The following is a 13,492-nucleotide window of genomic DNA, read 5'->3' on the forward strand; positions in this document are numbered from 1 at the left end:
CGTTTAGAAACTGCATGCTTGAACCAGGTCCACAACTAGAAAGCTCTGCCCCTAAGATTACCCGTGCTCAGGGCTCATTCATCAATACAATCACGTGACCCCTAAAGACAGTAGGAAAGGTTATACTTACAATCACTACATTTGCTCCCCCTTTAGTTTTTTTTACATTTCTTATTTACAAAAAATGCTTTAATCCACAACACATACATATCTACACAGGTCATGTGGTTAAAGATTAAGTCTCTGAGGTGGTTTTCTAATTTGGCTAGAGCAGCATAGCTCTACCACTTGAGATTCTCCCACTGGATCGACATGATCAGGAACTGCGGTATCAGGGACATCCTTAGACAGTGGCAGTTCCATATTAGGTAATTCAACAGAGACATCAGGTATGTCTATTCTAGGTCGATCTGGCACCTTGAGGATCAAAGGTTTGATATCAATTACAGGCGGAATAACTGACTGTCAGAATGTCTATCTACTCCCTAGATGATCCACATGTTTTCGAACAATCCAGTCTTCCACTTCCACTTGGTATGACAAAGGTCCAGTTTCAGAGACAATTATGCTAGGAACCAAACTAGGCCCATTTCCAAAATTCCGCACGAAAACTGTATCTCCCGGAGTAAATCTTCGAACTTTGCTGTGAATATCGTGATTCAATTTCTGATTATGGTTCTTCTCTACCTTCCCCTCTAAGTTTGGAAACACCAGACTCAACTTGTACGAAGGCAGCATTTCATCAGTAACTAAGACGGTGCTGAACCCGTAGTTGCATGAGGAGTCGTACGATAATTAAATAGAAAACGTGAAATTGGAGTTTCTAAAGTATCTTTGGATAACATCTTCATTCCTGATTTGAAAGTTTGCACTGCTCTTTCAGCTAACCCATTTGATGAGTGCTAAGATGGTGTTTTTTAATATGCTTAATTCCATTTAAACTCACGAATCTCTGAAATTCTATACTAGTGAAGACAGTACTGTTATTCAAAACAATGACTTCCGGTAGGTCATGTATGCTAAAACATTGGCATAGCTTTTCAATAGCTGCACATGATGTCGGTGATCTACCTTCATACACATCCATTCACTTAGAATGCGCATCGATAGTCAGTAAAAACATGGTACCTGAAAATGGACCTATGTAGTCTAACTCAGGGTCGACCAGGCCACACTCACGGACGCAGTGGAGCTGAAATGGGCAACTTCTGTTGTTGCTAACACTGGGAGACGGTGCTTGACCATGCTTTCAATGTCACTGTCATGCTTGGCCACCAGACATAGCTTCGCGCGAGCATCTTCATCTTCAAAATGCTTGGATGCACACTGTGAAGCTCAATCAAGAGTGGTTCTCTTCCTTGTGAAGGGACAACGACTCTTGATCCCTACAACAAGATTCCATCTTGACAACTTAACTCTGTTTTACGGGCATGGAACCGTTTTATCTCTTCAGACGCTGGTGAATTCGACCATCCTTGTATTACCAGGTCTCGGACTTTTGACAAAATTGGACCCCTGTTTGTAAAATTCTTTATTTGCTTTGCACGGACTGGCGAAGAGCCCAAGAAATTCAACACAAGTACAACTTCTTGTGGCACTGGAGTATGTACAATGCTATCTGTAACAAGTGCATCTGCATTTGCAATATGAACACTAGGACGGTGCATAAAGGTGTACTCATATGTTGAGAAAATCAAAGCCCAACGTTGAATTCTTGCTGAGGCTATCAGCGGAATGGCTTTATCCTCACTGAATAGACCCATTAGTGGCTTATGGTCCGACATTATAGTGAAATGTTGCCCATGCAGATGCTGATGGAATTTCTCCACTCTAAATATTACTGATAGACCTTCCTTTTCAAGTTGTGAATAACCCTTCTTGGCTGCAGAGAGGTTCTGGAGACATAGCCTATTGGCCTTTCGGAACAATCTTCCATCCTGTGTGACAACACTGCTCCCACACTGTAAGGCGACGCATCACAGGTTAATGATTCTTTTGATGGGTCATAATGTACTAGCAGACATAATGAGTGTAAAAGCTTCTTGACTTTTACGAAGGCTTCTTCTTGCTGTGCATTGCATGACCAATGTTGGCTCTTTTTCAATAATCAGTGTAAACATGCTATAACTGTTGACAGGTTTGGCAAAAAGCGACTATAGTAATTTATCAAGCCCAAAAAAAGAGTTGAGTTAGTGACACTGTTAGCCCTGACTTTCTCCTCTACTGGATGCAACATTTTGGCATCCACTTGATGATACATGTAAGTGGAATGTACACGCGCCAGCCCATCAACTTCCCCCCCCCGATAGGGGGAAAATTCTGCCCATAGTCTCAGACTTACATTCAGTTTGAGGGAGAAAGGGGTAAGAATCAATCATATTATGGTCACTGCTGCCTAGGGGCTTCACTATGAGATCTTTAATTAATCCCATCTCATTGCACAATACCAGGGCTGGTATAGTCTGCTCCCTAGTTGGCTCCAGAACAGGCTGTTCTAAGAAACTATCCTGGAAACATTCTGTGAACTCTTCATCTAGTCTACCTTTGCCCATCTGACTTTTTCAGTCTATATGATATTATGATTCACTGCCTGCCAACTTGAAAAGGCCCCGTTTAGGCCCACTCTTTGCTTTTTACCTGTTGACCTATCTTCTATTCATGCTAATATATATTCCCAACTCCATGAGCCCTTATCTTGCCAATGAATGCCATTTGGAAATCCAGGTATACTACATCAACCCTTTGATCTACCCTACCAGTAAAACTCTGATAATATTGTCAAACGGGATTTTCCTTCTGTAAAACCATGTTGACTTAGTCTAATCATACCTTGCTTTTCTAAGTACACTGTTAAGACTTCCTTACTAATAGGTTCCAACATTTGCCTAACAAATGATGTTAGGCTAACTGGCCTGTAGCTTCCTGTTTTCTCTCTCCCTCTTTTTCTTGCCAACTTCCAATCTGATGGGACCATTCCTGAACCTAAGGAATTTTGGAAAATCATAGTGCATCCACTATCTCTGCAGCTACCTCATTTAGAACCCTAGGGGGTAGGCCATCAGGTCACGGGAATTTGCCGGATTTTAGTTCTTTAAGTTTCTCCAATACTTTTTCTCTGATATTGATTTCCTCACTATTTTTAGCCCTTAGGTTACCGTCTATTGCTGGTATGAAACTTGGGTCTTCTACTATGAAGACAGACACGAAATATTTGTTCAATGTCTCTGCCATTTCCTCATTCCCCATGATAATTTCACCTTACTCTGCTTCTAAGGGACCAACATTTACTTTAGCTACTCTCTTTTTATATACTTATAAAAGCTCTTAATTTTTTTTTATTTCTGGCTAGTTTACCCTAATATTCTGTTTTTTTCCTTATTTATCAACTTTTTGGGGCCCTTTGCCCATTTCTAAAACATCCCCAATCCTTGGACTTGGTTTGCAACATTCTAAGCCTCTTCTTTTAATCTAATACTATCCTTAATTTCCTGAGCCACAGATGGGTCTTTCTTGCTGACTTTTCATTTTTCAATGGAATGTATTTTTGCTGAACATTTTGAATTGTTTCTTTAAATGTTTCCAATGTTCATTTCCATATATCTTTTAATCTATTTACCCAATTAACCCGAGCCAGTTCTTCCTTCATACATGTGTAATTGGCTTTGTTTAATTTTGGGATTCTTGTTGGTGATTGGGGAATGTCACTTTCAAATTTAACCTGAAATTCAATGGTATTATGATCATTTTCCCAGTGGTTCTTTTACATTGACATTACTAATTAACCCTGCTTCATTACACAATACTAGATAGTTTTATCCCTAGTCGATTTCACAAGATATTGTTCCAAAAAAACTCACAAAAATATTCTACAAACTCCTCTTCTATATCACTCTTGCCAATTTGATTGGTCCCATCTATAATAAGATTAAAGTCTCCAACAATTATTGCATTGCCTTTGTTACAAGCTCCAGTAATTATTTAATGCTCTGTCCAATGGTATAACTACTGTTAGGGGGCCTATAAATTCCCACCAGTGTTTTCTGACTCTTGCTATTCCTAATTTCCACCCATACTGATTCAACTTCATGATCTCCTGAGGGCAGATCCTTTCTCATTAATGTCCTTATGTCATCCTTTACTATCAGGGCTACTCCTCTTTTCCCATTCTGTCTGTCTTCCTGAAATATTCTGTACCCTGCAATATTTATTTCCCAGCCTTGATCACCTTGCAACCATGTCTCTCTAATGGTGATTAGATTTAAATCATTTACCTCTATTTGTGCCACTAGTTCACTTATCTTATTACAGATGCTTCATACATTCAGATAAAAAAAAAACCTTTAATTTCATTTTTTTACTTCTATGCCCTGCAATTACCTTATTTGTTGATGAACAATTTTTGTTGACCACCCCCCCCCCCACTCCGTCCCTTCCTGCCCCATATTGCTTGTCTTTACCCACATCGCTATATTTTTCTGATGCTTCAACCTTTCTCAATCTCCCTTCGCCCAAACTCTGTTAGTTTAAAGTCCTGTCCAAAGCCTTAGTTATACGATTGGCAAGGACACTGGTCCCAGCCCGGTTCAAGTGAAGGCCATCCAAATGGAATAGCTCCCTCTTCCCTGACTACTGATGTCAGTGCCCCATGAATCAAAATGCCTTTTTTCCATACCGCTTTTTGAGCCATGCGTTTAATTCTCAAATCTGCTTGACCCTATGCCAATTGGTGTGTGGCTCAATTAACAATCCAGAGATGATTACCTTTGATGTTCTGTGTTTGACTCTAACTCCTCAAATTCTTTTAGCAGAACATCTTTCCTGGTTCTACCTATGTTGTTGATTCCCACATGGACCATGACAACTTGATCCTCCCTCTCCAGCCACGTGGAGATGTCCTTAACCCTGGCACCGGGCAAACAGCACAACCTTTGGAGCTCACGGTCACAGCTGCAGAGAACAGTATCTATCCCCCTGGCTATCCTGTCCCCTTATCACATTCCTCACTGCTGCCCTCACTCAAATGGCATCCTTCACCATCGTGCCATGGCCAGTCCGCTCATCCACATTATAGTCCTTCTCCTCATCCACAAAGGTAGCATGCACCTCGTACCTGCTTGACAAAATCAGGTGCTGAGGCTCCTCTATCACTACATGCTGGTTCCTCCTACCTGCCTCTTGGAACAGTGTGTCCAGGTAACTCTACCCCACCCTGGTGCCTCACAATGTCTGCAGCTCAGCAGCTGTAAGCTGAAGTTGTGCATGCTGCAGCCACTTATTGCAGATGTGGTTGTCTGGGGTTGAAGTGCATTCCACAGATTGCCACGTGCTGCAGTCGTGGTACACCACCAGCTCTGCCATTTCTGTCCAAACTTAATTATTTAGTTAGCCAATTAGTTAATAATTTTCACATCTAAGGTGATAGAAAGTTGCACTCTCCTATCTTGGTGACAAAGGAAGAAAACTCACCAACTACTTTCAGTTGATTGACAGATAACTGCTACTGTCAGGCATCTCCCTGTTTAACAAGACTTTTTAACTCACTTGAAGGTTGAAAGTTCTGTGACAAAGCCTGATTCTTAATCTAATTTTAAGCTTGAGAAAAAACTTACGAGAACTTACCCGTGAACCAAATTCCAAACTGCACACTCTGTCCACGTCTCACTCTGTGTAGTCACCTCTCCATCTGTCCCCTTGCTCTCAAGTATGCCCTGTCCACACACAAAAATGGCATCTAATCAGGCCAATTACCACCCCATCAGGCTACTCTCAAACATCAGCAAAGTGATGCAAGGCCTTCTCAACTGTGTTATCAAATGGCACTTAGACACCAATAACCTATGGGTTCCGCCAGGGCCACTCGGCTCAAATCTCTCACAGCTTTGGCCCAGACATGGACGAAAGAGCCGAATTGCAGAGGTGAGGTGGTTGTGTCTACCTTTAACATCAAGGTAACTTGAGAATGTGACACTGAAGAGCTCTAGTAAAATTGATGTTACTGGTGATCAGGGAGAAAACTCTTCACTGGCTGGAGATCTACCTGGCACAAAAGAAGGTGGTTATTGGAGGACAATCATTTCAGCTCCATGACATCCCTACAGGAGCTCCTCAGGGCAGTGACTTAAGCCCAACCATCTTCATCTGCTCCTTCAATGATCATCTATCCATTGTAAGGTCAGAATTGGGAATGTTCATTGACGATACAGTGTTCAATTCCACTTGTAATTATTCAGATAATGAAGCCATCTGTGCCAGACCACATCTAGGCTTAGGCCGAAAAGTGGCAAACAACATTTGTGCTACAGAAGTGCCAGGCAATGATTATCTGCAACAGAAGAAACGTAACCATGCCCACTTGGAATTCAGTGGCATTGCCGTCATCAGATTCGCCCATCATCAACATCATGGGGTGGAAGAGTTACCATTGACCATTAATTAGCCCAGCCACATAAATACTGTGGTTACAAGAGCAGGTCATAGATTGGGTATTCTGCAGTGATTAACTCCGTAAAGCCTGTGCAGCATCTACATAATGCAAGTCAGGAATCTGATCTTCCCACTTGTCTTGGTTCAATTCCAACTACAGCCGAGGCTCAAAACCATCCAGGATAAAGGAGTCTGATAGATCGACATCCCATCCACCACCTTAAACATTCACTACTACCAATGTGGCTGCAGTAAGTACCGTCTACAAGATGGACTTCAGAAACTCGCCAAGTCTCCTTTGACAGCACCTCCCAAACCTACAACCTGTACCACCTAGAAGGACAAAGGCAGCTGGCGCATGGGAGCACCACCACTGACTGCAAGTTCACCCTCCACGGCACACATCCTCCTGACTTGGAAACATGTCACCATTCCTTCATTGTCACTGGGTCAAAATCGTTGAACTCCCTACCTAACAGCACTGTGAACGTAACTATGCCAAATGACCTGCAGCTCAGGAAGGAAACTCCAACACCAAGGGTGATTAGGGATTGGCAATAAATACTGGCCTTGTCAGTGATGCCCACATCCCATGAATTAATTTTTAAAAAATGTACATGAATTACTTTGATCCACAGCAGCATGAACTGTACTTCAATGTGAGAGCCAATTTGTCAGCAGCAAGGTGCCGCAGACAGCAAGTGCTGATTAGCCACTTATTCTGCTTCTGGTGGTTGTAGTTTGAGGAGAATGTTGCCTAGGGAAGACAGGAAGACAGAATAAGAATCTGCATCTTCTAGCTGCCAAGGAACCCAATAATTGAGATCGTTGTCATGTACTTATTCTATTGCATTCATTTTTATACTTGTGTAGCAACTGGTATGTAAGTGGAAACTGAATATAGTGATCACATTTGAATTGTAAATTCAGAGCACAATGTCAAAATAAATGCTAATAGGACAAGTGAAGGAGCCTAATTTAGAATGATGCCAAGCAGTTCTTCTCACACAGTAATCTGCAATTGCAATTGGTTTTCAAGTAATGAAAGAAAATGAGTTGGAGTCAATTAAGAGATAGCGGACTGAGGGTTTCACCAGCTGTACAAACTAAAATAGGCTGAATGGATGAAAAAAATAATATTTTTTCTTGTGATCAAGAGTGAAAACACCCTTTGGTACTTTCTGCCTATTCTCCAAGATTGATAAGACACTAAGGCTGATTGGGATGCATCTAGTGAAGATGATTAAACCCAGCACAGACCTGGATCAAACCCGGGGTCTCTGGTCTGTGTAGCTCAGTGCGCCACTAAGGGATGCAATTATCCATTGATCCAGGGTATTCATCTTCATCCCTGTCTTAATTTTTAAACAAATAAATATTTGTAAATATTTTAAAGTATCGATTGCTATAGTTTGTGCTTTCTCCCAAAGTGTATCTTGTTTTCCTAGTTAAAAGGTAGTTTGCAGAAGCAGACTGAACTTCCAGTGAACTGAAACCCGTACCACCACGAGTGAGAGTGTGCTGCAATTACCCTTCAGTTATGGTGTACTGCATTGATGATCTCGTGTGATGCCCATCATGCTCTTCTACCTAATCTGACAAATTAGAACTGCTACATTGGCAGTCATTTGTATTCGGGCTAAGAGTAGTGAATTTATTTACAAGTGAAATATTACACAAAAGTAATATCCAAGTGAAGCCACTAGTAAGATATTTATAGATAAAATCTGTCTAGGAGTGGTAAAAATGTCATTTTCTAGAAAGTATTTCTTGTATGACTCATTGCACAATGACATTTGTCAATGAAACGGTTGTAGATGTTATAGAAACCCATGGAGTTCAATTGTCACTTTTAGGATCTGAAGCAAACTAAAGATTGCAGAAAAGCTCACAGTTAGACCATAAGACATAGGAGCAGAAATTAGGCCATTCGGCCCTTTGAGTCTGCTCCGCCATTCAATCATGGCTGATAAGTTTCTCAACCCCATTCTCCCGCCTTCTCCCCGTAACCTTTGATCCCCTTACCAATCAAGAACCTATTTATCTCGGTCTTAAATACACTCACTGACCTGGCCTCCACAGCCTTCTGTGGCAATGAATTCCATAGATTCACCACGCTCTGGCTAAAGAAGTTTCTCCTCATCTCTGTTCTAAAAGGTCTTCCCTTTACTCTGAGGCTGTGCCCTCGGGTCCTAGTCTCTCCTACTAATGGAAACATCTTCCCCACGTCCACTCTATCCAGGCCTTTCAGTATTCTGTAAGTTTCAATCAGATCCCCTCTCATCCTTCTAAACTCCATTGAGTATAGACCCAGAGTCCTCAAACGTTCCTCATATGTTAGGCCTTTCATTCCTGGGATCATTATGCAGTTTCTGGCTCACTAAAGCCAAATCCCATCACCTAAGGTCAGAGATAATATTAAATTATATATGAATAAGCAGATCTATATACCTACATAACAGGCAGCTCACCACCACCTTCTCAAGAGCAACCACGGATGGGTAATAAATGCTGGCCCAGCCAGCGAAGCCCAAATCCTGTGAATGAATTTTTTTTTTTAAAGTCTGTTTCTCACCCCTGCCGTGGATTTAAACACAGTACATTTTGACCCTCCCAAATATGGTTATTAGATTAATCAATCTGGCCTATTTCCACTTAGGTCTCCATTTTAAAATTCATTAAGGGAAAACAGCATCTATTTTCTTTATTGGCTATGAAACATTTTGGATCACCTTGAGGATATGCAAGTTATTTCTTTGGTACAAAGTTTCATTAAAGAAATTACATATTTTTCTTACAATAACCTAAGGATAAGTTGTAAATTCTTTTATCCTCGAGTATTTTAATAATTGATGGAAGGTTTTAAGTATGTATGAGTGATGATCATCTAATGAAATAATTTTGATACTGGTAATTTATACCATTTTAAATTGCAAGATTTGCTGTTATATAATTTTGTTTCAAATTCTTGTGTTCCACAGTAAAAGAAGCTGGAAAAGACCTTACCTATCTTCTAGTGGTCTTGGTTGGGATTGGCATAACAGGTAAGAGATCCTGGCAAGACCATACTTGGAGTACTGCGTACAACTTTGGTCTCCTTATTTAAGTTCATTAAATTGATTCCTAGGATGAATAGGTTGCCTTATGACTTCTGAGGAAAGATTGAGCAGGTTGGGCTTCTACTGGTTGGAGTTTAGAAGAATGAAAGGTGATCTTATTGAAACATATAGGGCTGGATTTTCGTCTCCGGCTCAGGAAAAGCTAGTCAGGGCAGTTCCTGATCTCGCCAGCCTGAACCTGCCACCTCCTCCCATATTCACCATAGTTTCATCTCCTAGAGAGATCAAACACATTGCCATTCATACTGCATAGAAAAAAACTCCAGACCCATTGAAAGAAAAAGTTAAATCCCCCTCAAGTGGGCATTGAGTTATAAAAGCAAACGTCTATTTAGAAACCACGTCAAAGACAGATAATCCTTTAATAACTTTTTTAAACTGGCAAACAGTATACACAACCATCTGCTGAGCTAAGTGTTTCACCGGATTTTGGAACTTGGCCAAGCATTCATAATGGACTCAGCTGTCAAAGCAAACCATTACAACTCCAGATAATGGAGCCCTTTGAAACTGAAAGAACAGATGCTAGATTTTTTTCTGAGCTACACTCAAAGGCCTGCCATTCAAAGAATTCCAGGAGCAAGGTGGCTGGGTTTTTTTTTAAGTTAAAGCAGGAGGTTAATTCTTTTCAAAGTTAAAGCACAGTGGACATTTAAATCACGTCAGATCATGACATGAGATTTCCCAAGCACTCTTTTCTTCCGTTTTGAATGCAAATAGCACTTTTCCCAATAGAACAGTAGTCTAATGTATTTCAACACTTAAGACCTTGCTGGTCAATGTAATGGTTATCTTACTTTTTCAGGACAGAGCCCTATGATCAATCACTGCAGTAAAAAACACATCTGACTTATAAGACAACATCCAGTAATGACATTTGAAGTTGTCAAAACATTTAACACTTAGCTGCCAGAATGTTCCTGACTCCTCAGCAAGCTTCCCCCAAGGTTCCGAACTCTCTTACCTAGCTGGTTTTCCAAAAGTTTCCAAAACCCACCCAACCCGATGAAAAAACTGTGAGACATGAAATACAAATTTCCCCTAGGCCTGTCAATGGTGACCCCCCCCCCCCCCAATGCTACAGGATGAACCTTGTTAGACCTAACCTAACCGCTTCCCAGCTATGGGAAGTTTATGTGGGGCTCTTTTTGAGGGGGAGATCAAATTTCTGGTCCAGCGGTCTCAGTTTGATGATTCCTGCCCCCATTCCTGACTTTTTGGAACAAAATTCCGACCCACAAGATTCCAAGGGAGCTTGACATGGTAGATACTGAGAGGATGTTTCATCTTGTGGGGAAATCTAGAACTGGGGGGGATGCAATTTCAGAATAAGGAATCTCCCATTTAAGACAGAGATGGGGAGGAATTTGTTCTCTCAGCAGTTCAATAATTTCTGGAATCCTCTTTCCCCAGATAGCTATGGAGGCTGGGACGGTGAATATATTCAAGGTTGAAGTTAAACAGATTTTTGATCTACAAAGGAGTTGAGGTTTATGTGGGGGGCGGTGGGGGCAGGCAGGAAAATGGAGTTGGGACCACAATCGGATCAGCCATGATCCAAAATCATTTTTAGCAGCTAATGAACATGCAACTTCCAAGGGACATTCAGTATTGAAAAAGATTCATCTGCTCTGTTTCACTTCAGTGATGTATGCTGGTGCCAAAACAATTGCTGATATACTTTGAATGGTGGAGCAGGCTAGAGGAGCTGAATGACCTCCTCCTGCTATTTCTTATGTTGTCATGAATAACTATCATGCATTTTTTAAAATTGGTCTTTTGGGAAGTTAGGGGGAAACAAAAGAACAATCTTCAGTGTTTTTTTTTTAAATTGTCTCCATTTTCCTAAACCATGTATACTTTTTGATTGGCTATGGACTTTCTTTGAACGTTTGTTTCCTGAACTAGGTCCTCAGCTAGTTCTAGAAGATGCATGACAGTGGCCTGGGATAATTTGGTGTTGTGCAATGAGAAGGGGTTAATAATCTTGTTGTGCAGGGTCCTTTAGGGAACAGTGACCATAACATGATGGAATTCTTCATTAGGATGGAAAATGAAGAAGTCTGATCCGAAACTAGGGTCCTAAATCTAAACAAAGGAAACAACGAAGGTATGAGGTGTGAGTTGGTTAAGATAGATTGGGGAACTTCATTAAAAGGTGAATAGGCAATGGCTAATATTTAAAGAACAAATATATGCATAGCCAACAGTTATACATTCCTTTCTGGCACAAAAACACGACAGGAAAAGCAACCCAACCATGGTTAACAAAAGAAATTAAGGGATAGTATTAGATCCAAAGAGGAGTCATGTAAAGTTGCTAGAAAATGTAGCAAGCTTGAGAATTGGGAGCAATTTAAAATTCCGCAAAGGAGCACCAAGAGATTGGTTAAAAGGGGAAAAGTAGTGTATGAGAGTAAACTTGCAAGGAACATAAAAGTGGACTGTAAAAGCTTCTATAAGTATGTAAAAAGAAAAAGATTGATCAAGATAAATGTCTTACAGTCTGAAATGGGAGAATAGAGAACAAGGAAATGGCAGAGCAATTAAACAACTACTTTAGTTTTGTCTTCCCAGAGGAAGACACAAATAACTTCCCAAAAATATTAGGGAATTGAGGATCTAATGGGGAAAAAGGGATTGAAAGAAATTAGTATTACTAAAAAAACATAGTGTTGGGGAAATTAGTGGGACTGAAAGCCAATAAATTCCCAGGGCCTGATAATCTACATCCCAGGGTACTAAAGGAGGTGGCCATGGAAATAGTTGATGCATTGATTGTCATCTTCCAAAATTCTGTAGATTCTGGAACAGTCCCGACCGATTGGCAAATGTCACCGCACTATTTTTAAAAAGGAGGGAGTTAATTACAGGAAATTACAGACCAATTAGCCTAACATTAGTAATAGGGATGTGATAACAGGACACTTAGAAAATATCAACAGAATTAGATAAAGTTGTTTATTCATTCACGGGATGTGGGCATCGCTGGCTAGGCCTGCATTTATTGCCCATCTCTAATTGCCCTTGTTGAGAGGGCATTTAAGAGTCAACCACATTGCTTTGGGGTCTGGACTCGCATGTAGGCCAGACCAGGCAAGAATAGCAGGCTTCCTTCCCTGAAGGGCATTCATGAACTAGATGGGTTTTTGCGACAATCAGACAATGGTTCTCATCAGACTTTTAATCCCAGATTTTTATTGGATTCAAATTGGATTGGGATTCGAACTCTGGTCCCTAGAGCATTACCCTGGTTCTCTGGATTACTAGCCCAGTGACAATACCACTACGCCACCACCTTACCAAGGAAAACCAGTGGATATGGATAATTTGGATTTTCAGAAAACTGTTCATGACAACATAAGAAAAGTCCCACAGAAGAGGCTAGTGTGCAAAATGAAAGCACATGGGATTGGGGTAACATATTGGCATGAATTGAGAATTGGCTAGCAGACAGGAAACAGAGAGTGGGAATAAATGGGTCTTTTTCGGAGTGGCAGGTGCTGACTAGTGGGGTATCACAGGGATCAGTGCTTGGGCCTCAGCTATTCACAATATATATCAATGATTTGGATGAGGGAACCAAATGTTATATTTCCAAGTTTGCTGATGACACAAAACTTGGTGGGAATGTGAGTGGTGAGGTGGATGTTAAGACGCTTCAAGGCGATCTAGACAAGTTGAGTGAGTGGGTAAATACATGGCAGATGAAGTATAACCTGAATAAGTGTGAAGTTATCCACTTTGGTAGGAACAGCAGACTGGCAGAGTATTATTTAAATGGTGATAAATTGAAAAACATTGATGTACAAAGGGACCTGGGTATCCTTGTAACGAGTCACTGAAAGCAAGCATGCAGGCGTAATAAGCAGCTAAGAAGGCAAATGGTATGTTGGTCTTCGTTGCAAGAAGACTTGAGTACTGGAGCAAGAATGTCTTATTACGCTACA

At 40.9% G+C, this 13,492-nt stretch overlaps 1 protein-coding gene across 1 annotated transcript in view; it reads left to right on the forward strand.

Annotated features, from left to right (window-relative positions):
- Positions 1-13,492, forward strand: part of timm21 (translocase of inner mitochondrial membrane 21) — a 35,705-nt gene that overhangs the window by 912 nt on the left and 21,301 nt on the right. Inside the window, exon 2 of the mRNA XM_078540046.1 lies at positions 9,405-9,467. Within this exon, the coding sequence (XP_078396172.1) occupies positions 9,405-9,467 (63 nt within the window). The remainder of the gene's footprint in view (positions 1-9,404; positions 9,468-13,492) is intronic.

The sequence above is a fragment of the Cetorhinus maximus genome, chromosome 4, assembly GCF_964194155.1.
Source record: "Cetorhinus maximus chromosome 4, sCetMax3.hap1.1, whole genome shotgun sequence".
Lineage (NCBI taxonomy): Eukaryota > Metazoa > Chordata > Chondrichthyes > Lamniformes > Cetorhinidae > Cetorhinus > Cetorhinus maximus.